The 26491-nt window shown below is 45.8% G+C and overlaps 1 protein-coding gene across 1 annotated transcript in view; it reads right to left on the reverse strand.

Moving 5' to 3' along the window:
- TRHDE (thyrotropin releasing hormone degrading enzyme) overlaps positions 1-26491 on the reverse strand; it is a 354513-nt gene that overhangs the window by 296707 nt on the left and 31315 nt on the right. The window contains exon 3 of the mRNA XM_029597174.1: positions 8540-8666. Within this exon, the coding sequence (XP_029453034.1) occupies positions 8540-8666 (127 nt within the window). The remainder of the gene's footprint in view (positions 1-8539; positions 8667-26491) is intronic.

A 26491-nucleotide genomic window follows, 5' to 3' on the forward strand; every position in this document is an offset into this window, starting at 1 on the left:
CTTCTTTAGAGTCGGGAGTAGTTCTGGAGGACTGGAGACGGGCGGATGTGGTTCCTATTCATATAAGTGGAAGTAAGGAGGAGGCTGGGAACTACAGGCCCAGTCAGTCTGACCTCTGTGGTGAGCAAACTAATGGAATCACTGCTAAAACAGAGGAGAGTGCAATTTCAGGAATCCAAAATCTGAGGCAGCACGGTCTTACTAGAGGTAAATCTGATCAATTTCTTTGACAGAGTTGGATCACGGGAGTGTGTTAGATATAATGTGTTTGGATTTCTGCAAGGCCTTTGACTCCGTTACGCATTGAATACGCATTGAATTGAATACGCATTGAATTGAATACGCATTGAATACGCATTGTACATATGTATATAATTTGCGTTTTATCATCTCCTGCCCTTGTTAACCCTCTCCCTGTTAATGTTTTTATTGTAAAGCTAGTTGCTAAGTTATGTTACATTGTGAACCGAGGTGATGTTTTGCAAACGTGCCTCGGTATATAAAAAACCCTTAAATAAATAAAAATAAAAATACTTATAAATAAATTGTGCGTCCTTGGTGTGGATCCTAGAGTGAGTGACAGGGTTAGAAACCGGCTGAGTGGGAGGCGACAAAGGGGAGTGGTAAATGGAGTTTACTCTGAGGAGGGGGTGCCTCAGGGATCAGTCCTGAGACCGGGTCTTTTCAATATTTTTGTGAGCGACATAATGGAAGGATTGTCAGAAAGGTTTGCCTTTTTGCTGAGGATACCAAAATCTGCAAAAGGGTAAACAGCCAGGAAGTTGTGGAAAACATGAGGAGGGATCTAGTGAAGCTCGAGGAATGATCCAAGGTCTAGCAGCTAAGATTTAATGCTAAAAAATGCAGAGTAATGCATTTAGGATGTAAAAACCCAAGTACTGAAGGCAAAATTCTTTTAAGCACAAAAGAGGAATGGGATCTGGGAGTGATTGTGTTTGATGATCTTAAGGTAGTCAAATTGTTGGATAAAGTGACAGTAAAAGCCAGAAAGCTGCTGTGCTGCATAAGGAGAGGAAGGGTCAGCAGAAAAAGGGAGGTGATATTGCCCTGTATAGGACCCTGGTGAGACCTCACTTGAAATAGTAAGTACAATTCTGGAGACCGCACCTTCAAAAGGATATAAACAGGAATCAGTCAGTCCAGAGGGCGGCTACTACAATGGCCACTGGTCTTCGTTTTAAAGCAGATGGGGATAGAGTTAAAGATCTAAACATGTACACCCTAGGGCAGTGGTTTCCAAACCTGTCCTGTCTTCACTGCATGCAAATTTATCTCCTGTAGATTCCAAGATGGCCGACTTAGCAGGACGGGCCCGAGGCTGTTCCGCGGGCTCTGAAATTTTTCCATGCAGTGCCTCATTCCGGAAAGAAAAGAAGGGCCAGAGAGCGGGAGCAACTTTCTATTCCTCCTCCTGGTGTTTTGCTTGGCCCGATGGACGCTCATGTTCGCCGGGGAGGTCTGGCTCCGGGGATGTGCTCGCTGGAGGAGGACCGGGAAGAGGTAGCACCCAGCCCCCTCCCCTGAGCTATCGATCTCCTGGTCCCCGGAGGAGCGACTTCCCCCTGTAAATCCCGCAGAAGCACGAGTGTCAGATTCACTGCCAGGCCAGGCCAGGACACCGCAACCCAGGTGATGTGCGACCAGGTGCTCCTTTGCCATCTGGAGACTCAGAATTTACAGGAGATGTTGAAGATAGTGACATTTCCAGGCATGGTGGGGGAGAATTTGTGCAGTTGCCATCAATTCAAACTTCTGAATTGGTAAGACCTGATGTATGTACTCTAGAATCTTCAAGCTTTAAATATTATTATTTCCAACCAGCTCAAGCTTGTAATTGGTTATATGGCCACTTTAGATAATCATATGAAAGTTATGGAAATTCAAATTTTTGCTAATAAAAAAAATTCTGAGAATGTGAGGAAAAAGCTAGATTCAACTACGGACTTACAACAAAATATTTTGAAAGAAAATAAGTGGCTTACTTCTAAATTAGAACATTTGGAAAATCAAGCAGAGGGAGGAACCTCCATTTTATTAACTTCCCTAAATATCCAGCTGTTGCTCCAAAAGAAATGTGGAAGAGATATCTCACAGACATTTTGAAGATTCGGGTACAGACATTTCCACTAGTTTCAAGAGTTTATTACATTCCCCTTTCAAGGAGGAAACTGCCGATCTGAAGTCACCATTAGATTTAACAGCAGTTTTGGAAACATCCCAGAAGGGTCTGGTTAAACCAGCTACCTTGATTGACTCTTTCCTCTTAGAATCTGATAAAGACTGGATCCTTAGAATGTTTTTCTGTCATCGCCCAGAACTTTTCCTGAATGTAAAAGTCTATGCTTTTCCAGGCCTTGCACGGCATACTCAGAAGCGAAGGAAGCAATTTTTATTATTGCAACCCAAAGTTCTAGAGTTGGGGGCGTTATTCATTTTAAAGTATCCTTGCAAGTGTATTATTAAGTATATGAATGCATCATACACATTCTTTTTACCATCACAATTGTCATCTTTTCTGAGTAACAAATTTCCTCCTATCACTACCGATTTCTTCTAATATTAGTTAGGAAGTTTGTGTTTATGATGGTCACTCAATATTGTATATGGCCTCTCTTGCTGGTTCTTTACCTTCTCTGTTCCCTTAATGGAAAATGTTTTCCTACAAGTCCCAATGTTACTCTTGGGCAAGTCACTTTACCCTCAGGTACAAAGGGGGTCAGAGAGAGAGAGAGAGAGAGAGAGAGAGAGAGAGAGAGAGAGAGAGAGAGAGAGAGAGAGAGAGAGAGAGAGAGAGAGAGAGAGACTGGCCATGATATTGTGGCCCATAGGTAGGTATTTGTATCCGTATGGTAGGCCCACCTAGTAACTCGAGGTGGGGTTTAGGTAAGAGTGTAGGGGGTTAGGGGCCACTTTGACATTCTACGTGACACCTACGAACAGAACAGTGGTCTCTTGAAGATTTGATGGCCTTCGGAGTGAGGAAACTCACTCCAAGATGAGATTTGGGCAATGTTCTCTCAACCTAGCTTGATACAAGCCAGGCTCTCGCTCTCTCTCTCTCTCTCTCTGACCATTAACAATGGTCCCCTGGTGGTTGAATGATGGAAATACAACAGGTCTGGCACTTATTGCAGAATCTGAAATGGTATTGCAATTTGTGCTAACTTAGCTCTTCGCACAGGTAATTAGTGCAAATTGCGATAAATGCTATATTAGCATAAAACACGCCCCTTTTGCTATTGCATGCGGTACTTACCGCATTTTGATAAATCCACCCCTTAGACTGTAAGCCCTTTGGGGATAGGGAAATATCTACAGTACCTGAATGTAATCCACTTTGAAGTGCTGAAAAAAGTGTAAAAAGCAGAATATAAAAATCTAAATGATCATTTTTCTTTCTTTGGTTGGTGAATTGAATACCTTTTTTTTTGTTAGTTTTCTTTTTCCTTCTCGCTGTGTCTCATATGATTTCACTTTCAAGTGTTTTTCTTGAAATGTATGGGAAATATGCATAAATAAAAAATTTTAAAAAAATTATCTCATGTATATTCATTGTGGATATCCAGAAAACCCGACTAACTGGGATTCCTCCAGGACAGATTTGGGCAACACTGCCCCAGTGGAAAGGTGTCATGGGGAGCTATGGTAGAGACATTTAAATATCCAGAAAGATTTCCATGCACAGGAGGATCTTGAACAAGGGATCATGGGATGAGGGTGAAAGGGGGTAGATGGCAAATATCTCTTTACAGAGAGGGTAGTGGATGCATGGAACAGCCTCCCATTGGAGGTGGTGGAGACAAAAACAGTATCTGAATTCAAGAAAGCACGGGATAAATACTGGGGATCTCCATGGAGTGATGGGAATTGGAAAGGCTGGATAAGTTAGGCGGATGGGCCCTATGGTCTTTTCTACGTGTAAACATTGTGTGCGTACATTTACTCGCACACTTCCAAAACTCAAAAGTATGTGCGTAAACCATTTCCCCTCCCCCAACTCTGCCACCAGGAATATTTATTTTATTTATTTATTTATTTAAAAACTTTTTTATACCAGCATTTGTAGGACACATCATGTCGGTTTACAAAAAACTGAGAAGGAAAGGAAATTACAATGAACAGGGGAGGGGATAACTGGATGAATACACAAGTATAGGAGAGGAGAGTTAACAAGCAGCGTTACAACTATTTGCATTCGATTAGGAATAGAAATGCAAATGAACTAGTATACAATGTTAAGTGGCATATGCACTTGATACTCTTAGCATATGAAACTTATTTACAGTAGAACAGGGGGAAGGTGCACGTAAGAACGAAGTATGGAGACGAGGGGAGGTATGCATAAAAGTGTGCATGAAATCGCTTCCATCCAAACTGATGTATCACAGCTCCCAGGGCAATTTCCTCAAAGACCATTTAGGTGCAGAAAACTGTTTTATGCATGGATTCATTTATTTTTTTCTTGGCATCCATATTCAAAACCTATTTAGTTACCCGTCTAAACAGCAAAGGTGGCATATTCAGCCACTTATCCAGCTAAGTAGTTATCTGGCTATTTAGCGGGATACAAAAGAGGCGTTCCATGGGAGCTCTGGGGAGGGGCGGAGATATCCGGCTAATCTTGGTACATCCAGCCAAGTCAGCCAGACAACTTTAGACCTGCTTTAAATGACTAAAGTTATCCGGCCTTGTATATCCGGGTCAGTGTCAGCATGAAAAAAAAAAAATATCCAAGGGCCAGTGGTTCCCAGCAATCTTGAAACCTCACAAATTTCTGGGCTGTCTTCCCCACCCCCACTTTCCCCCGTTTCATTTTTCAATCGCAAGTCTCAACCCCCTGCTCCCCTGGACTTTGAAAGTCCCCTCCCCTGCAGTTCAAAACAAAGTTAGCCCCCCCCCCCTCCACATCGGTGGCCAAAACTATCCCGACCGGGAGCAAGGGTCTCAGTCACCCGCTCCCGGCGGCTCCAGCGCTACCTCCAATAAGCAGCGCTGGAAGCAGTCGTTTGCACTTCCATCATGGGAGGGGGGCTTGCAAATTCCGGGGGCAGGGGGATGGGAACCCCACAAGTGCATCCTCAGCTCGCTTGCTGCCGTTCCAGTGCCTGAGAGGCGGGGGGGGGGAGATCACAGCGCGAGGACGTGAAACCCCCTCCTGATGTGCGAGACTTAGCAAGGCTGCCGAAAGCTAAGGAGGCGCTCGCACCGTGTACACACCACAGCTACTGCAGAGATATATTTGCATCGGAGAATAATATGAAGGCAAGAGGAATGGGGGGAAACTCAGAAAACTAGCTGGCATATTTAGATATGGATCTCAGGGCGCAACCCATCTGGAATTACTAAAATGAATCTCCTCTCTGTAATGCCCGGGGAATTCCACTTCAATAGGTTGCATTAATTTTAAAGGTGGACTCGGGTATGTCAGACGCCACATCCAAGCCCTCTGGTAGGGAAGCTGAAGGCCGGGGGCACACAACTGCTAGGATTCCCATCTGCTTAAGCAGCCGCATCGCAACGCAGTGGCACAAATACCGGGAAAACCGTTTCGGAAACGGTACAACTAAACGAACTACTACGCTGCCTCTTCCGAGTGTCCGGCCCTCTTCCAGGACCTCTGTTTCTCTAGCGTACACGTGCTTCATGCAAAGTGCTATATTTTCATGCCGTTCCCCTGTTAGAGCACATATTAGCCATAAAAAAAAGTTAGCTATGTTGAACTGGTACCAGCAGGAAAACAAAGTTGTGGCCATGATACTGCATGATAAATAGAAAGTTATCATGCAGTAACTTTTTTTTTTTTTTGATGAGTTACAGTAGCTATATTGGGCAGCATGTCAGACAGGATCTCCCCCCCCCCCCCCCCCCGTATCGACTTTTAAATTAACTCCTGTAGATATATACCAGCGGTTTGACAGTCTCAAAAGAAACATCATAAAGCAGCTCACAGGATCACAAGTTTTCTCTGCAATGTGCCTCTCAAATTGACAAAACTGGAGCAGACCGTAAGCAAAACATTGCATGTTTTTATCCTACAGGGGATAAAGCTCGTTACTGTTATAACAGGATTGATGAGAAAGGGTAAGGGAGAGTTACAAGATTGGAAAAGAGCTGTTTGCTGCAGCTCGCTTTTACCCCCGGGCGCATCAAAATACCTTTGATGGATATCGCTGTGCTGTAACTCTTCGTAAGAATTACCCTACAAACGCCAGCGGTTTGGGAACAGGGAGGTTTTATCCTTTTTCATTTCCGAGAGGCACCCAGAGCTCCCATTCGCAGCGAGAACAAATTCGGCATGGGCGTGAGGTTTCCAGGAATTACGAGACCCAAGATTCGGGGGGGGGGGGGGGGATGCTAGGGAACGCGCAAACCAATGCAAGACACGGCTTTCAAGGCGAGTGTTTGCGACCCATTCCTTTACCGGGATTCACGGGACGGTGAGATTTTGTTAGCATCGAGTTCTAGAAAGCCCCGAAACTTGACCTGAGATCCCCTGTCGAATTGGTAAAGCTCCTGAGCAAAGGGCTGGCGAGCAAAAGAGGCAATCAGCGGACGACACTGCTAGAAAAATAAAGCTGCCCTCAAGGAGCAAGGGGAGTTCGAATGTGAGGAAAGAGAGGGAGTAAGAAAGGTAAGGAAAGAGGCCCAGAGAGCGAGGCTTTGAATAATGAAAGAGTAGGCGCTCTCAGAAAAGCTTCTTTCCCTAAGGAAAAACAATCTTTACTGCCCACGCCCCTGGGTTTCCAGGGTAAGAAATCCCTGCACAGGGACTTCTCAAATGTTTCTGGCTGTAAAAAATAAAAACCATGCCCTGTGAACGATGAGAAATACCACGCTTGAAGTCACTGCCTAGGATCCTACCACGTTATCTGGATCCTGTCCAAGGGCGCAAGAGAAGCCCATAGTCCCTTCGGGTCACCCCTCCCCAACTCTTACCCATCCTGCAGCCCCGAATGGGCAAATCGGAGGGCCCTGTTAGGGACGGGGGTAAGACTAACTTTCCAAGTAAAAAGAGATCTTCTGCAGGAGAAAAGGATCTAAACAGACAGAGAAAGGAAATAATGAAGGAATGTCTTGTAAGTTCATCGGGACCCGCAAGCTCCCACAGAAATGATTCCACTTGTTGTTTCTTTTAATAGTTACAGCTTTCTTATGTAAACTGCAGCAGTTCAATCGGTGCAAGCAGAGGTAACGCCGTCTGCCATGGGGGCTGGTGCAGTGGGTCAGCGTAAAGTGTTACGTACACTGCCCTACGGAGGCACGCGGGTTCGAATCCCAGGTCAGGTCTTCCCCAGCTGGCTGGAGAGGCAGTGTCTGCTGCCCCTGTCTGGGGGCCATTGCTCGATGGCGACATCTAGTGGCCGGACTTACGGCCCATGATTGCAGCGTTTCAGAAGGAGCTGCTGGCCAAGTGTCACTGTGCCAATTCACATAGCCCAGTGTCACTGTGATCATTGGACTATGTGATTTGGGAAAGGATATATATATTACGGGAGGAAAAAAAAGCCTTAGATAGTCCCAAATGAAGGTTTACAGTGCAGATCCCAGCCCTGGATCAACTGAGCTGGAAGCCCAAATACACCAGGAAGAAACTGACGACCCTGAAATATATTCTGTATAAGTTGTATTGTAAACCTCTTTGATGACACCGTATTGAAAGGCAGACAACCAGATAGAATAAATAATAATATATCTGTCTGCCTTAAACTGTAAGATTTATTCAGCAGCTCCACAAGCTAATGCCTGAGCACTATAGACTCTCTGCTCCTGTAGCTTAAATGCTAACACTTGTGTGAACGCAAGCACTTGATCCTTGATACTGAGTGCTATGCTTTATTCCTTTAATCCTGTGCAATTCATTCCTGGTTCTTCAACCACACTGGGAGGGAAGGAAGAGGAAAACACAAATAGCTTATTTGTGTAAAAGCCTCCCAAAGCTGCTGGGCTCCCAGGCCACATACCAATTAATTTCAGGCATAAAAATCAAAAGGCAAGGATTTTACATGTTCCCGCCCCCATGAATAAAAGTCCCCATATTTTACCAAGAAAGCAAAGGAATGCTCCGAAGATTTGAAAAAAAAAAAAAGGTTTATGCAATTTCTGAACTCGTGGGGCCGCTTCCCACGGACACAGAATGGGAAAAAGTCTCTGACAATCAGTGCCTTAGATAATCTGTTTTTTTTCATTCTGTAATCACACCACGCTCTAGCCTTGTGCCTACCGGGACGCGGTTTCCTCTCTCTCACCTTAGGGCACTTGCTTGCTTAGCTACGGGATTCCTGATTACTTTTCCATTAAAACTGATCTCCTACGGGGACTCTGTCTAGCCCCCGAGAAATTGCATCCATCATTTGCATGGTAAATAGGCAGGCAGTGGAGAAAACTCTCTCAGGCAAAGTTGGAGCTTCTTGGGCCCTCCCCGATTCATCCCTGATGGTCAGCCCAAGTCCCTAAAACGAGGCGGCTGGACCAGCTTCACCTTTCTTCAACCACAGGCCAAGGGGCGAGAGCATCTTACCTAATTTTGGCAGAGAATAGGGCACCATGAAGTAGTCTTCATAAAACTCTAGAAGTCTCTTGGTAATATTTAAGGCGTAGTCCCCCGATCCCCTTCGAATCATCTCCGGTCTAGCATACAATCGTACCTAATTTGAAAACAACAGCAACAGAAAATGGTTAATGCTTCTCACTTCTTGTTCTGAAAACTCAGTCTCAAAAGAGAGATTAAACAGTCAAATATGCTTTTTTTTTTTTTTTTCACGCCTTCTGACATAAATATTGTTACTGTGCTGCATGAGACCTACAGAGCTTGCACAATTAAGGTGACAATATTTTGAAAGTCGGAATTACTTTGTTGTGAGTGATGCCAAATGCAAAAAAAAAAAAACCCCAGCGCTTTGAAATAAGAGAGGCAAACAATGGTTGCGGTACATGTGTTTTCTAGAGATATGATGCAACAATGGATTGCTATAATGGCTACCCATCTATTCTGAACGGAGGAAAGATACAGTGGGGGGAAGAGTTTTATGGTTAATTACAGGCATGCATTTTTCACTCCTGAAAGTATTCTGCAGTTGAGGGGGAAAATAATTCACTCTTCGCTCCTTTCTCCGATATTGTCATTGTTATCCTGAATGAGCCAACTAAGACCATAGAACCAGCCATTTATAAGCTCCTGCTTGTACACAATTAACATTCTTGAAGCTGGGCCAGGACATCTCCAAGCCTCCAGTTGAAGAAAGCCATAAATTACTCAAAGTTGCTCACATTCTCTTACATTGTTCGCGTACCGGCTTTGTGCTTGGCGTCAGACGACTCATATCAACTGGCTGCCTGCCTGCACCACAGAAAGAGCTAGTTCTCCAGCAAGTGTCCTTCGTAATTTCACCACACTTCTGCAGGAGCCAATTTTTGCAAATGATTGGGTGGGAGGGGGAGGTTCTGAACTCAGCACCCTCCCCGAACACAGTTGGCCATTGGTGTGACCGATCAGCCTCTATTTAAGAGGGTGGTCTGCAGGCAGCCCAGATCGGGTTAAATTTCTTTTACCAGCACTCAGATTTTCCAAGCAGACTTGTGCGCCTAAGTTGGTTTTGGACATTTGTAAAAGTTGTCCCGCTACGCGAGCGGGCCTACGCCTAGAAAGTTCCACAAAACTGCGCATGCAATTCCTTTGCCTGCCCCGGGGAAAGCCCCTGGAAGGCTTAACGCCGAGTGCGAGTACACGTGCAAGCATGACAGGTTTGTATGCGCAATCTTTACCCACGGAAAACCCTACCCCACTCCAGCTGATTTTCAAAGCACCTTTGATGCACATAAAACAGGGGTTTTGGGTGCGCAATTCAAACCCAAAATGTCCAGACAGGAGCAGGCAATGCTGAGATGGGAAAGATTCATGGGGGCCAAAACAAAAGCTGGGGAAGCACTCAAAGTCCCACCGGTCCCTCTTCTCCTCCCCCCCCCCCCAACCCCTTCTTTCCTCCCATATTCTCCTAATTTTGCCAGCCATAGTTGCCTGGTTAAGTCTGCAAGCCTAAAGTTAAATCAGACAACCCTCCCAGCCGTTGCCCCCTTTCTCGTTCCCTCCCTCCAACTAACCAGATGAAAAAAAAAAAGATTGCCCCTGCTCGATGCCCCATTCTCCCTCAAGTTGCCATAACGGAGAAATAAAGTGTTTCCCTGTCTGATGCACCTTCCTCCCCTCCAGCTCGTTAAAAGTAAAAGAAGCGGACAGACAGCAGGCAGGGACTCCCCTCCTCCTCCCTGCACAAAAATAAACCTAACTGAGCTTCTCCGCTCCCTCCTATGTCAGGATAGCGCCGGCAAGGGATTCCTCCCTCCCTCCTGTCTAGAAAAAGGACTTTACCTTCATAGGGCAAGAGGAAGGGAGGGGATTCCAGAGAAAAGTGACAGGGGAGGGAGGGAGCTGAGGGCCTAGCAGTGCAGAGGGGAGGGGAAGTCCCACGTCAGGCAGCTGGAAGGAGAGAGGGAGGACTGGGCATTGGGCCGGGATCATCTTCATTTTTTTTTCCCATCAGGAGGGAGGAAGAGGCATCAGCCCATCAAATGGGGAGGAAAGGAAGGAGGGCCGGGGTTAGTCTGGAGGCAGACGCAGGCGGGAGTGATCCCCAGGTTGTTGCTGGGCAGGGGATTGGAGAACTTAAGCCGGTTATTTATGTATTTTATTTATTTATTTATATACCGACATTCGACCTGAGCTATCACATCGGTTTACGTTCAGGTGTACTGTAGGTACAGGTAGTGCCGGATTTTCAGCACGACCTTGCTATCTTTAGCTGCGGTGCCCAACCATACCAAAATTTTGACCGGCCAGATTTAGGAAATCATTCAGCCGAGAATTTATTTCATTTCATTTCTGAGGTGTACCTTGCCTTTCGGGACTGGTCTGACACTGAGGTATGGTTAGCTTCAGCTGAATATTCATCTGTAGATAACCATTTAAAACTATCCACCCAGCGGGTCTTTGAATAGGGACCTCACCGTGTCTGGTCCTATCGCACATGAAGGAAAAATAATTATGCGTCCTATTTGTAAGTATAGCAATCGTGGTCTGCAGTAAACTGCTCGTGTTTGAGGAAGCATTGTCAGGTGCCTCTTTTGTAACCAGTCTGCAACTTGCACCAACCTTGCATTATTAACCTGCAATAGTTATGCGCCCAGGGCTCGCAATCATGCTGCACAGAAATGTGAATAATATTGAAAGAAGAAGATGCTGGGAGATACAATTGAAATAGATCTATAACTGTCTCTGCAAATTGACTGGCCTACATCGCATGGAGCTACCAGACAATGCTAGCTGTTGAGGAAATGTGACTTATAGACAACTGTCGCACTGGGTGAGGAGAGAGAAGAAGATAATGAAACGGCAAAAGTACACACAGCAGGTTTGCATCAAGGCAAGGAAGAGCAGAGGGAAGATCAGTCTAGGGATGGGTGAAAAACAGCACCAGCATGCCCAGCATTCAAAGTCTCCAAAGGAATCGTGGAGAAGAACCTCAGCGGCTGTATTTTTATTTATTTATTTATTTATTTTATTTTATATACCGACAACCGTTTGCACATCGTGCCGGTTTACAGATAACTTACAACCAAGAATATATAGGCAAAGCCTTTACAAGGAACAGTTTGTAACAAGAAACAGTTTGTAACTGGCTTTGCCTTTGGCCCATCCAGTTTTAAGCACCTATCGTTAGGGACTTTAAGGTCCATATTCAAAGTCCGGCTGAGCAAGTAAGTTACCCAGAGACCGTTATCCATTGTACTGTAACTATATATTTAATGGCGCTTATCCAGGCAACAGTCAGATAAAGGTACCCAGATAGAGCTACCTGGCTAACTTTAGCTGGTCAGCACTGAATATCAGCACTGACCAACTAGAATCTAACCGTGCACCAGCAACACCTTTATTTTTTTTTTTTTATGCAGGTAAATTATGTGGGCAAAATGTACTTACTCTGCAGGGGAATTATGAGGCCCTGAAGATTTGTCTGGCTTACTAAGATACAAAGCAATGGGGACTGAAGAGTTAAGCACCCAAAAAGGAGGCAGCAGAGCTAAGCAACAAGCGAGCTGAAAGCTTGAAGGCTCTAGCCAGCACTTGTTATGGTTGGCGGCTTATGGGACTACACTCACCCCTGACACCACCAACATCTGGGCCTCACTCCCGTGGCAGGGTGCCGTCAAGCTGCGCACACATGGTAGGCTGCCGTCATGATCACCACCTCCAGCCAATTCCCATAGGGCTAAGGCCACAGCGCCCATTGATGACATCAGTGGCCTTAGCCCTATGTAAGGACTTTCCAGACTCTCGCTTCACCTCAGCAATGGGTCTCCTGCATTCCTGGTGCAGTAAGTGTTGCCTCTCCTGCGCTCCTGTTTCCAGTGTCCTGCTTCTTGCCTTGCCTCGTCTCTCCAGTCCAGCCCTGTCTCGTCATATCCAGCTCCACTTGACTTCCTGCCCATCCTGTTGTGTCAGTCTTTCCTCTTCCTTGTCTTCCCTGCAGACTGACTTTTGGATTTGACCTTTGTTGGACACTCACTACTCTTGCTTGCCACCTGCCTCTGGTCCCCCTTGCCTGGATTCTGACCCTCTTTGCTATCCGCCTGCCTCTGACCCTTGCATGGCCCTGGATCTCTGCCTATGCTATTCCCGTACAGACTATCGCCTAAGTCCTGCCAGTCCCTGGAATCCAAGGGCTCAACCTGCAGGGGAAAGGGGCTGATGTAGGTGAAGCACTAGCCCAGTCTCTCTCCAACGTAGCTCCACCAACTGTTGGTGAGGGCCTTTGGGGTCCACACACATTACAGCACTGTTCCTTTCAATCTATTACTGCAGGTGATTCCAGGACCAATGGGAGGAATTAGTCAACTAAAACAGCAAGGCTTTCAAACAAGTCTATAAAAGATGTGAGCTATGGAAATGAATTCAGAAGCACAGACATAGTTAGTTATTAGAAAAGACAATATAGAACACTGGACCAGTTAGTCTCATCCATGGAAATAGGCAACAAAGCTCTGAATCCAGAACACCAAGTCTTGGGGGAAAAGCAGATCAATGTCCATGGAATATCCCAAAAGAAATCTAGCCAAGTGATTCACAAAGAGAAACCCAGTAAGCTCAAATCTCAGAGAAATATTAATGAGAAATTATGATATGCTATGTCTCTTGTGAATTCCTTAATAAAGAAACTAACCTGAGCACTGCTACAGTATTAATAGAGGAAAAGGTGCAAGTTGCCTGGAGGCAAGAAAATGTCAGAGAAAAGGCACACAATTCAATATAAAAAGCAAGATCCATTAACTGTAAAATGGAAGCTCAGCTCAGGAATTCAAAATGTTCGTATTTATGTGCAAAATAAAATGGTAAAACAAAAAAAAATTAATTCTGCAGACTAGTGTCCTGGTAAAGAACATTTCATATATATGTAAAATTTCACACATTTATATGCATATGTAAAATATATAGATAGATACATACACACACAGCTTCACAATGGTCACCTTGATAGGATCGTGCAATCACGTCTCTTCCATGCAGTCTCCTTACTTATTTAAGATAAAGAATTTTAATCTAATTGAAACTGCAGTGATTTATTAACTCAATTAGGCATATGCATTAGTTTTAAACAAAATGGATAAACAAAACGAATAAGAGCTAATTTGTTTCATTCTGGAGACCCCGAAATGAATTATTGAACAAATCCTATTCGTTTCATTTGTTCTGAATTGAATGATTTCTTTAAGCCATTATAGCCAGTGGACTCATAGAAATCAATAGGAGAGCAACAGGTGTGCAGTTAGGAACTGATACAAAGTACAGAGAGGGCAGCCAGCAGACATGGACAGGACAGTCATGTCTTCAAGGAGACAACAGGGATGACATATCGCAGTGAAGCAATTTTCCAACCCAACCTATCACTGTGCACCAGGTACAGTGATGCTGTCAGAGATCTGCTGTGCATTTCTTCTGAAGGCATTGTCTGGAAAAAAGGGCGCTATTTGAGCTCCTTCTGAGTTTTAGGTTAACTTTTCCAAACAATGTTTTTGCTGCTTCCCCTTTTGTGACTATCTCTGTGCCCCTCACACAATACAGGAAAGCAGTGAGGCAGCAGCACGGTGTCAGAAGAGCACTGTGAGAGCAGAATTATATTGCTTTCTGTTCTTTTTTCTACCTTTGTGGTGACTGGAGAGTTGCTCACAGAGCTGGTAACAGTTTTAGCCTCTACCTGGGCAGTGGGCTGGGCACAAGGTGAGCAGTGAGGCAGGGCAAAGACTGAAGCATACTAGGTTGTGTTGTGAAGCTTTTCAGTGTCAAGAGAACTAGTGCACAGGCACACTCTCAGTGCAGCAGTGTTTCTGTGTTCCCCGCACACACACACATCAGCATGGCACTGGCACAGTCAGAGGACATTACAGAACCACTGCCAAATATTAAATCATTTAATCTTCACATCCCCAGTGACAGAATCAATCATGTGAGCTAAAGGGGAAAGGCAGAGCAGGTAAAGGAAAGGTTTCCAAAATTGGCCAGGTTGGCAGTGCCGGCAAGAACCAAAAAAGTAGTCTTGCACCTAAGTTGAAGCAGGATTTCTTGAGGACTAATAAGGCAGTAAAAGCCAGCTCTATCCAAATGAAACAGACATATGGAGATGAGCAAGTACCACCGCAGATTGCACATCAGCCCTATCAGCCACACTTTTCAACATTTACTTGGCCTTAACTACTATCTATATGCAGACGACATTCAAATACTGATACCAATACCTGACACAATAGAAAAAACTTACAAATTACTATCAATGTACTTGTTAATAATTAGGCAGCTTTTAACACAAATGAAGCTTGTTTTAAACATAAACAAAACTAAAGTGATTTTATTAGAAAGAAAATCTACACTGATATGTCATACACCATTAGTACTCTATGATAACTCAACGATTAAGCTTGCTGACAAAGCGCGGGATTTAAGTATAATAAATGACCCTGAATTAAGCTTTAAAAAACACATTTCAAATAAAGTCAGAGAAGGATATGCAAAGCTAATGACATTAAGACGACTAAAACCACTCTTACTACAAAATGACTTCAGAACAGGTCTTCAATCAATTTTCTCCAGTACTGACTATTGCAATGCGTTATTACTTGGTTTGCGTGCATCTATGATCCGGCCATTGCAGGTCCTACAAAACGCTGCAGCAAAAGTCCTATTGGGGACTAAAAAAAGAGATCACATAACACCTATCTTGGTTGCCCTCCATTGGTTCCCGACTGAATCCCGTATTCAATTTAAAGTGTTGTGCATTTTACACAAAGTAATATACGGAGACCAAAAAGACTGGCTAAAAGCTGCCATACGACTAAATACTCCACAGAGAAATCTTAGATCAGCGAATAAAGACCTCTTGACTATCCCGTCTGAACTCCAAGCAAACCAAAAGAGACTGCCTCCCAGCTTTAGCCAGAGCACTGCAATATATGATCGCCAGGCCATTCCAGGCCCCTCAAAGGGAGTGGCTTCCTTTGAATGGAACCTCCTCCATATATCATCCTGCATTAATCTAGCTGACACCTAAGAACCCCTGGCTTACTGGTAGCATGACAACCAACTTTGCTTCAACAACAAGAGGAAATGTGGAAAAGAGGTTTTCATTCAGGCAACAACCAACAAGGTAGCACAGTCTGGGTAAACAAGCGTGGGAGTAGCTTGCTTGTTGCGGCGGTTACTACCCCAAACCAATTAAGCCTGATACTTCACTTTCAATGCATATCCAGCGTAAATCTCTGCTTCAAAGGCAGGGGAATAAAGAAAAGAGGATTTATATTCAGACAACAACAACAAAGGACTGAATTGCACAGTCTGGGTAAACAAACAAGTGTGGGAGTAGCTTGCTTATTACAGCGGTTACTACCCCTAACAAATTAAGCCTGATACTTCACTTTGAATGCATATCCAGCGCAGCTCACTGCTTCAACGGCAGGGGGAATGAAGAAATAGGATTTACATCCAGCCAACATCTAACAAGGCATTGATCTGAGCAGTATGAATATACAAACATAGGGGTAACTTGCTCGATGCGACGGTTATTACCCTCAAACATAAAGGGGCCGATTTAGCGCGCACAAATGTACACCCAATTTGTGCACCTTGCACGTGCTGAGCCCAAGGGGAGCCCCGATGGCTTTTCCCATTCCCTCCAAGGCCACTCCGAAATCAGAGCGGCCTTGGAAGAAACTTTTTTTTAGCTCCCCCCCCCCACCTTTCCCTCCCTTCTCCTATCTAACCTACCCCCCAGCCCTATCTAAATCCCCCCCCCCCCACCTTATTTCTTCAAGTTACGCCTGCCTCTGTGCCAGAGGCCGCTGTGCCGGAGGACTCGGGACCGCCCCCTGGACCGCCGTCATGCCCCCGGCCCCGCCCCCGGACCGCCCATTTTTGAAAGCCCTGGGACTTGTGTGTCCCGGGGCTTGCACGCGCCGCCGAGCCTATGTAAAATAGGCTCGGCACGCGCAGGGGTAGGTTTTCGGGGATTACGCGCGTAACCCTTTGAAAATCTACCCCTAAGCCTTATAACTTCACTTTGATGCAGCTCCAACACTGCTCTCTGCATCAGTGCGGGGGTGGAAGGAAATTGGAGTCAAAAAGCTACCAATAAGGGCCCTGAACTCAGTGGTTGGAGTAACAAATAATTATGAGAAACTAAGTGTGAAAGCTTGCTGGGCAGACTGGATGGGCCTATTGGTCTTCTTCTGCCGTCATTTCTGTTTCTATGACCATAGGGTCCACTACATTTATTTGTATTAACAACCTGCTTATCAGTTGATGGAGGTAATTTGAAATATTTTTGTTCTGTCTGCTCTTTACTTAAAGGCATCTGGTCCACTTTAGCATTAATGCAACCTCTCTTCTGGGCTGCGCTAATTTTGCTATTCTCTCGGTATCCTTCAAAGATACATCATTCCGAACCATGCGTTTCTGAGCAACTGTCAGCTCTCCCCAAATCATCTAGTTTAAAAGCTGCACTATCTCCTTTTTAAAGATTAGTGTCAGCAGCCTATTCTGGTTCAGGTGCAGCCTATCCTTTCGGAAAAGCCCCCCCTTGCCCAAAATGATACCCAGTTCCTAACCAATCTAAAACCCTCTTCTCCTCACCATCGTTTCATCCATGCATTGAGACTCTGGAGCTCTGCCTTCTTCTCCCTTCTCCCTGCAGATGGAACGGAGAGCATTTCTAAGAATGCTACCTTGGAGATTCTGGATTTCAACTTTCTATCTAAAAATCTAAATTTGACTTCCTGAACCTCCCTCCTGAACTTTCCTATGTCACTGGTACCCACATGTACCAAGTTACCGGCTCCTCCCTACACTATCTAAAATCCTATGTGACATGTGAGGTCCACCAACTTTGCACCAGGCATGCAAGTTATCAAGTGATCCTCACATCTACCAACCACCCAATTATCTACCTTCCTAATAATCAAATTAACTACAACAGCCGCCCTATCCCTTCCGTCCTGGGTTATGTGCCCTTAGAGACCTGTCCTCAGTGTGGGAGTATACTACATCATCTTGAGGGCAGGTCCTAGCTACAGGATTGCTTCCTGCCTCATCAAGCTGATGCTCTCCTTCCTGGTGACCTTTCTCCTCCAAAGCAGCACAGGGGCTTCCAGAATGGAGGACTACTATGTCCCTGAAGGTCTCCTTGTTGCGTCCGTCGGTCGCAGATGGCTGCGACTGCTCTGCCTCACCTCTTTTTTGCCTTTCTCCGCCTCCATGGGTAAGATGGCTGCCTCCGGTGCCGAGAGCCGAAACCCTCAGCGTCTCCAACTCAGCATGGGCGTCCCCGTCCACCATGCTCCTTCCTGTGGCCTCCTAGGGCGCACGCACGCATGCTGCCTACGCTTATCTACACGTCATGGCGGGAAGCTCGGGGGCGTCCCCACTGCATGACAACTTTGGTTTAGCTACTCTGACCGCTTCTAAGCTGCACGCTTAGACTCCTCGCTACCCTCCTGGGTATCTCGCTCCTGAAGAAGCTCTGGGCACCCGCTCCTCGGGGGCCTCTCGCTTCCAACTACCCTTCGGGGTTTCTACCACTAATTAGACAACCGCTCCTCGGGGGTCTTTCTTATCTTTCAGGATTATCTGCGCTTCCAGGTACTCGCTCCTCGAGGGTCTATCCAGCTCAGAGTATCCTGCACCATGGACCTCGGGTCCCACCTTCACCATCTACCAGGAGGATTCCTGCACTACTCTTCAGTGAGTACCTCTATGATCCAGCTCTCCATTTCCACCCACCAGGTTCGGCTTATCCCGCTCTGCGGAACACTACCAACCTTCTACATCTGGGTGAGACTCTGTCATCTGAGGCTGTCTGAACGTATTGGCACCTTGCTGGACTTCAGTGCCATATCTTCCAGTCTCTCTAGCCCTGACCAGCATGGGGAGCAGGAGACCTGAGCTGGGAGTTGAACCCAGGTACAAAACACAGTCACTGAGCCAAGGGCCAGTCCAGTAAGCTTACTGCTAAGTCTATTGTGCTGCCTTAACATTGACTTCTTAAGGGTTTGGAGGAATCATCACTAAGGCTCTGTGCAATTTCTAATTTCATTAAACAAATGATTCCGTCTATGTCATGTAAATATATTAATTTCTATAAGTCTTGCAAAAGCACAGCTTTTGTCTTGATAAATAATCACAGGACTGCAAAAAGTGAATATCAAGCCATTATGTAATGAGGGAGAAGTGGTCCAGTAAACCGGGTTTCAAATCCCGCTCCTTGTGACTTCAGGCAAGTCGTTTCATCCTCCATTGCCTCAGGTACAAACCTAGGGCCCAATGGAAAAATTCTTCATAAAGGAGGCCCTTAAGAATGTAAGCTTTTGGCAGCAGGGAATGACCTACTGTACCTGATTGGAACCTGCCTTGAGCTCAGATTTGCAAAGGGGAGTAATTAAATGGAAAATGCAAATCCAGAACCAAAAAAAACAAAACAAACAATGCTGACATGCAAACACCTGTCCTGAAAGAGGAAAAAGGCACTGCTTCCTCTGAAGTCCTGAATGCTGTTCAGTGCTGTTCTGATAAGTCTGCACTTAACCAAGTCAGTTTTAGATTTTGCCACAAGCAAACTGTGTGAAGATGCTTTGGAAGAGCAATTTATCAGCAGTTATGCTGGGTTATGGCTGAGCAGGGGGTGATAATGCAGCTACAATTAGCGCTGACCTCTGTTTAAAAGCCACGAAGGTCAAGTGTGCATAATTGCTGACAGCAAACTTTCAGCAGCTGTAGCATCAGGAATTCCTGCAAGAGGCTGGGATGGTCAGTATAGGCACAGCACGGTCAGTATAGGCACAGCACGGTCAGTGTAGGCACAGCACGCAACAGATGACTCGGCTGGAATTCAACAGAATACAATTCATTCTTACTTCCTATTCTGTTTTATCTTTTTTAAATCTTTGTATTCTGATACGCAGAATTTTTTCCCCACTGACAAGAAGTAATCATGGTTAACAAAGGGGCCAATTTTTAAATGTGGCTAAGCATCTAACCAAGGAAGCCCAATCTTGGCCACCTTAGGTGCAGGCAAAGTTTCAGCCGAATTTACGGTATGTAGCGAGGTTTACAGCTGAATCTTTTCCTAAATCTAGGCGACTGAGATCGGGTATCCTGCTATTGCAGCGGCTAGATTTGGATGCCAAAGTTAGGCACCTAGCAGCGAAAATCAGCAATACGTGGCTAACTTCCCTCCCCCAACCTAGCCCCATCCTCAGGCCATCCACTTTTTGAGCAGCCAAATTTAGTCTTTCAGCCCCATTCAGTTTTCAACGGGGATAATCAAGCCACCTAACTCCTGAAGCTGGGCCAGCTTGATCATTTGAAAACTGAACCTGCAGTAACATAGTAGCTAATGACAGATAATGACCAAATGGCCTGTCCAAATCTGTCTACACCACTAAGACTCTATCCCAGCTGCCGGCCATGTCAGCTTTCATTGTCTTCCTCATTGGTTCTCTACAGTCAAGGCTAGAAGAGCACAGAAGTTCCCATAAATAATCCAGCAGCCAGCTTCTGCCTCATAACTAATAACATCAAAAGTATCAAAACGTGTTTTTCAGCAGTTCTTTCATAATATGCCTCCCATCCTTAAATCAGGCCAAGGCTGCCTTGTGGCAACAAGTTACTGTGGTCCTTTCAAACATCTTCCCTTTTCTGCTCTGCAGTCCTACTGATGCTCGTGTGCTACATTTGAAACCTTCTTGCAGACTGCTCTATTTGCACATATAGGAAGTATGCAAGTGCACCAGTGCATTGAGAGCTAAAAACAGAATTATGCAATGTACAAGGCAATAACAACCATGCATTGATATCATAAGGCATGTTGCATATTCTAGAAATCAAATGCAATATTTATTACGTAGGCAAACATTCATTCACACAGCAATGTTATCAATCTACCAACAAAAAGTAGACATTGGGTTACCTAGACAATGTCTACAATGATTTCAAATTTGACACAAGAGCCTCCCTTCATGTGTCTACATCAGATTCGTCATCTGTGCAACTACGTCAACCAGCACAACCTGGCTACAGTAATCCATGCACTAATCACCAATAGGATTGACTATGGTAATTCACAACTGAACGGCATCTCTCGTATAGTTTGAAGCACCTCCAACTCCTGCATAACTCCGCAGCCAGAATTCTGGTAGGGGACAAAGCAACCGACCACATTAGGCTATCCTACACAAACTGTACAGGCTGCTGTCTTCAGATGTGTGAATAGACAGGCTTCATAATCTCTCTTCTTCTTCTTACCTCTTCCATGCGCACCAGAGATCTCTGATCCTCCCAAAAAGCCCTCCTTCGGTCATCTGTGAAACTGACCTGCACAAGACTGCGGGCTTTCAGCTGCTATGCACCCAAGATCTGGAATGAGTTTCCTCTACCCCGTTGCCTTGAACTGTGCTACCTCACATGCTGGGAAAAAGTTCAGTCTCGGCTATTCAACTAAGCCCTTTCCCAGCCTGTTCATCAATATCCAGTACGCCAGGACGTTTATGCAAGGCTGAGGGCACAAGACACTATAATGTGTGTTATTGCTAATGTATCTGTTAGTCTTATACTAGCTGACTGTAATCTGCCTTGAGACCAATCTTGGAGAAAAGCAGAATATTAAATATTTGCACATAAATAAAAATAAAATAAATGTATTTAAATTCAGCTAAAGGTATATCCCACTTTCATGGTAGCTGGCATACTCCCACAAGCGTCATGTGACAGCTGTTAAATTGCTGAAAGGTTTAAGTTATGAGAGAAGGCTACCAACCTAACTAAGCCTTGGGGCCATGCCCTTTAAACGTAACAAAAAAAAATAAATTATAATAATCTTCCAGCTTGTGTCACATTTCAATCTGATTGAACTTTAAAAATTCACAAAGCCACACCAAGACCCTGAAGAATAAGAGAAGCAGCAATCCTGAATCAATTAAAAAGCTTTTCATGCAGGCCGACCCTGGGCTGCCGTCTGAAAAGCAGAGATCGAGACCCGAAGCAGGGATCAAAGTGATTAAACGATTAATTAGCAGCCAACGGGGGATGCAGACGAGAGACAGCAGCAGGTTTACACGTGAACGGGGAATCTGAAGTGACAAAGCTGGGAAGCAGAGTGCGACAACACCGCAGGTCACAAGGAGCCATCGATTCCTGAAACGTTTCCAATGTTTTATAAAAAAAAGAAAAAAGCGTTTTCGCTTAAAATATATATAATGTTTTTTCAATTTAATGAGAAAATGTACAGCACATGACACGTCAGAGGGCTCCTGGCAACAAGGTGAGCTGCAGCGAAACGCGCAGGTCATTTTTGTGCCCGTGGACCTTGTGGATGATTTTCAGAGAGACAAAGTGGGCAGCTTCTCTTTGAATGCAGCCCGCAAGGGTCGTGGGTACAAAGTTCTCGCCTAACTTTGCATTTCCTATTTCTGCCAGAGGCAGATTGGGGGCAGAGAGCATGCACACGGTGGAAACCCCCAGAGCAGGTGCCCCGTCTCCTTCTGCTGGGGGCGACTCTTTTTAATTCAGCCAGAAGCGCACTGATCATGAAAGTCTTGCACAAGCCTTCACGGAGAGGGGAGGAGGAGATTTTTAAACCCAGAGCTGCTATTTAGTCACCCGGGTGACTGCCTTTGTAAAGTGTCCTCATGATGCAGTGGCCGCTGCGGTAAAGACCACCCAGTAAACAGCAGACATTTCACTGCTGGAACCATATGGACATAAGAACCGGGAAAGAAAAAAGATCCATCCAGCCCTGCATTCTGGCTTGGACAGCGGCAAGTGCCAGGTGATGTACAGAGTGGCCCTTACCCCATCACATCCTTCCAGGTACCAGCACTCATGGATTAGGGATGCGTGGAACCCAAGCCATCATTCCTGACTTATTACGTTGAATGCCTTCTGCTTTATCTTCCATAAATTTGTCTAATCCCTTTTTGATCCTGGTTGTACCAATTACTTCACTGTTCTTGTGACAGTGAGTTCCACAGGTTAACTTATAGAGCAATATAGTAACATAGCAGCAGATAAAGAGTAAATGGTCCACCCAGGCTGCCCAGAAAGTTCTTCACTGGGTTGTAACTGCCGCTCCGTGCAGGTTACCCTCCTCGTCTGCTTCTTCAGAGTTGCAACTGCCGCTCCATGCAGGTTACCCTCCTCGTCTGCTTGTTCAGGGTTGCAACTGCCGCTCCGTGCAGGTTACCCTCCTCGTCTGTTTCTTCAGGGTTGCAACTGCCGCTCCGTGCAGGTTACCCTCCTCGTCTGTTTCTTCAGGGTTGCAACTGCCGCTCCATGCAGGTTACCCTCCTCGTCTGCTTGTTCAGGGTTGCAACTGCCGCTCCGTGCAGGTTACCTTCCTCGTCTGCTTGTTCAGGGTTGCAACTGCCGCTCCGTGCAGGTTACCCTCCTCGTCTGCTTGTGGTTTTTAATGGGGGGACCTGGAGGGTGTCTTTATATGCTGCTCTTACCGGCCTGGATGTTAAGCTCGGTCGGGGAGGGATCTTGAGCTCTAGTGGAGTGATGTTGTAGAGAGCTTTGTGGGTTATGGTAAGAGCTTTGTACAAGATTCTGAATTTGATAGGGAGCCAGTGGAGGTTCATCAGGATGGGAGAGATGTGGTCCCTTTTTTTTGACCTGGTAAGAATTCTGGCTGCTGCATTTTGCAGCATCTGTAATGGTTTGATAGTATTGGCAGGTAGGCCAATCAAAAGAGAGTTATAGTAATCTATTTTTGAGAAGATGATTGCCTGCAGCACTGTACGGAAGTCATGGAAGTGGAGGAGAGGTCTTAGACGTTTTAATACTTGAAGTTTGAAAAAGCAGTCCTTAATCGTGTTGCTGATGAAACTCTTGAAGTTCAGTTGTTTATCCATGATGACTCCTAAGTTTCTAACTTGGGGTGCGAAGGTAGGAAGGGTTGCGGGATGAAGGTTGGGTAGTGTGAGATTTCCGTCGTGAGAGATGAGTAGGAGGTCCGTCTTGTTAGTGTTCAGAATCAAGTTGAGGCTTGATAGAAGGGCATCCCAGAAGTCAAGGGTTTTGTTTAAAGATTCGGTGATAGGTAGGAGAATTTGTACATCGTCTGCGTATAGATAATAGATTAGATTTAGTTTGGAGAGGAGTTGGCAGAGTGGGAGCAGATAGATGTTGAAGAGGGTTGGGGATAAGGAGGAGCCTTGTGGTACACCCAATGTAGAGCAGACGGGGTGGGACTCTTTGTTGTTAATTTTGACCTTGTAGGTCCTGCTTTGAAGGAATGACCTGAACCAGCTAAGGGCGGTGCCTTTGATGCCAATTTCCGATAACCAATCTAAGAGATAGGCGTGGTTCACCGTATCAAAAGCTGCAGAAAGGTCAAGGAGAATGAGAAGACAAGGTTGAGATTACCCTCCTCATCTGCTTCTTCAGGGTTGCAACTGCCGCTCCGTGCAGGTTACCCTCCTCGCCTGCTTCTTCAGGGTTGCAACTGCCGCTCCGTGCAGGTTACCCTCCTCGCCTGCTTCTTCAGGGTTGCAACTGCCGCTCCGTGCAGGTTACCCTCCTCGCCTGCTTCTTCAGGGTTGCAACTGCCGCTCCGTGCAGGTCACCCTCCTCGTCTGCTTGTACAGGGTTGCAACTGCCGCTCCATGCAGGTTACTCTCCTCACCTTCTTGTTCAGCGTTGTAACTGCCGCTCCATGCAGGTTACCCTCCTCGTCTGCTTGTACAGGGTTGCAACTGCCGCTCCATGCAGGTTACTCTCCACACCTTCTTGTTCAGGGTTGCAACTGCCGCTATGTGCAGGTTACCCTCCTCGTCTGCTTGTACAGGGTTGCAACTGCCGCTCCATGCAGGTTACTCTCCTCGTCTGCTTTTTCAGGGTTGCAACTGCCGCTCCGTGCAGGTTACCCTCTCGTCTGCTTGTACAGGGTTGCAGCTGCCGCTCCATGCAGGTTACTCTCCTCACCTTCTTGTTCAGGGTTGTAACTGCCGCTCCGTGAAGGCTACCCTCCTCATCTGCTTGTTCAGGGTTGGCATCCACCACCCTTTCCATGAAAAAAAATATTTCCTGGCGTTGTTCCTGAGTGTACCACCATGGCGTGACATCATGACCCTGAGTTCTATAGCTTTCTTTCCAGTGGAAAAGGGTTATCTCCTGAGCATTTGGAACACGTTTGAGGAATTTAAAAGTCTGTATCGTATCCCTCCCTGTCTCTCCTCTCCTCCAGGGAATCCATATTTAGTCCTCAAGTCTGCTCTCATAAATCTTCTGGTGCAGACCCTACACCACTTAGTTTGCTTCTATCCTCTCCTTATCCTTTTGCCTGCCTGAAGTACTTCCTTGATTACTTACTAGCAATCCGTATGCTGAGCGGTACAGGCGAAACCTGGTTAAAGGAGAAAGCACGGGCTGGGCGAACAGGATCCTCGGTGAGGGAGAAGCAAGAGTAAAGCCTCTCCGGTGCTACCGTGAGGATTAGCAAGAGGGCAAACTCTGCAGGACCTGCAGGTTTCCTCTGCCACCGTATTCCAAGGAGAATCTCCCAAGCTATTTATCTGTGTCAGTCGGTGTTTCCCCCGGTATTTCGCATAATTGGATTAAACCACCCTCATAAGGCCGGTGCTGTCTTTCACAACAGGTGAAAAGGTTGTGGTTCCCAGGGATGAAGGGAGAGGGGGAGCATGTTGGGGGGGGTGGGGAGGAATGGCACGGGCACATGGGATTTTCACGTATTTCACCTCCAATCAGTCGCAATTCGCGGTAGCTGATCTTCAAAGAGAAAACAGCCCAGTTGGTTTCCCTCTGAAAATGAAAAAGGATGAGTGCACAAGAGTGCCTCCCAATCCCCGTACGTTTCCAAGACCATCTCAGGTAATTAGTTAGACCGTATTTCTTAAAGGAATAACCACACGTTCATATGTTTTACGATATTTGTCATCTTGAGTAATCACCATTAGGGCTCAGCACAGAATAAAAGTGGTGGCTCTGCACTAAAACGGGTTTTGTCTGGCCCTTTTTCAGGAATTAAATTAAAATGTTGTAAGGCATTACTATCCCATGGCGTATGATGTTAGAAAGGGTAGATCTTTCCTCATTCACACAGGCCAACACAATACAAACAGAGATATCCATTCACTGACTCGGGGGTCAGAAAGGAGGTCAAGGTGAATAACTAGTTAAGAAAGCCAGAAAATAAAATATTTTCAATTCAAAGCTGGAGCAGGAGGATGAAATGGGTGGCGGCACGAAAATGCACATTTAGGGCTGAAATTTCAAAGACTGGCTCGGGGGTTTGCGCGAGTAAAATCGGCGCACAAGTCAGCTCTCTGCGTGGTAAGCGGATCTTCAGAAGAGCGGGAGCCCACGCGTTCTGCCGCTATCGGGTGGAAACCTGTGCACATACAAAGAGGGCGTTTCGAGAGCGTTCCAAGGGCAGCGTTTGGAAGCACGCGCGCATGTACTTATTTGATAAATGCAGCACGCGCATGCGTCAAACGTGTGGCGTGCATGTTTTTATGCCGCTAATCCAATCACAAAAATTAAATCCTCTTTTCTAGGTGGGGGGTGGGGGGTGAACTGGTGAAGGCCTGCGTCAACTGGTGGAGGTCTCAGCAAACCAGTGCTTGCAAGTATGTGCACAATTAAGTATTTTCGGTAAGCGAACTACGCACATACATTGGGCAACTTTATAAAATACCTGCCTCTGCGCCTAAACTGGGGGTTGTCAGATGCACATCTTACAATTAGTTAAATGCACAAAATACATGTGCGTACTTTTATAATATATAGGTGCATAAGCTATATGGATCCCTGCTTTCAGACTAGTGACACATGGTATTTTATAAAACTGTGCACCTCCCACTGCAGTTGATATACTACAGGCAGCCTTTAGGTACTCCTCCTATTTATGCGTGTATGTGC

The sequence above is a fragment of the Rhinatrema bivittatum genome, chromosome 4 (genome assembly GCF_901001135.1).
Source record: "Rhinatrema bivittatum chromosome 4, aRhiBiv1.1, whole genome shotgun sequence".
NCBI lineage: Eukaryota > Metazoa > Chordata > Amphibia > Gymnophiona > Rhinatrematidae > Rhinatrema > Rhinatrema bivittatum.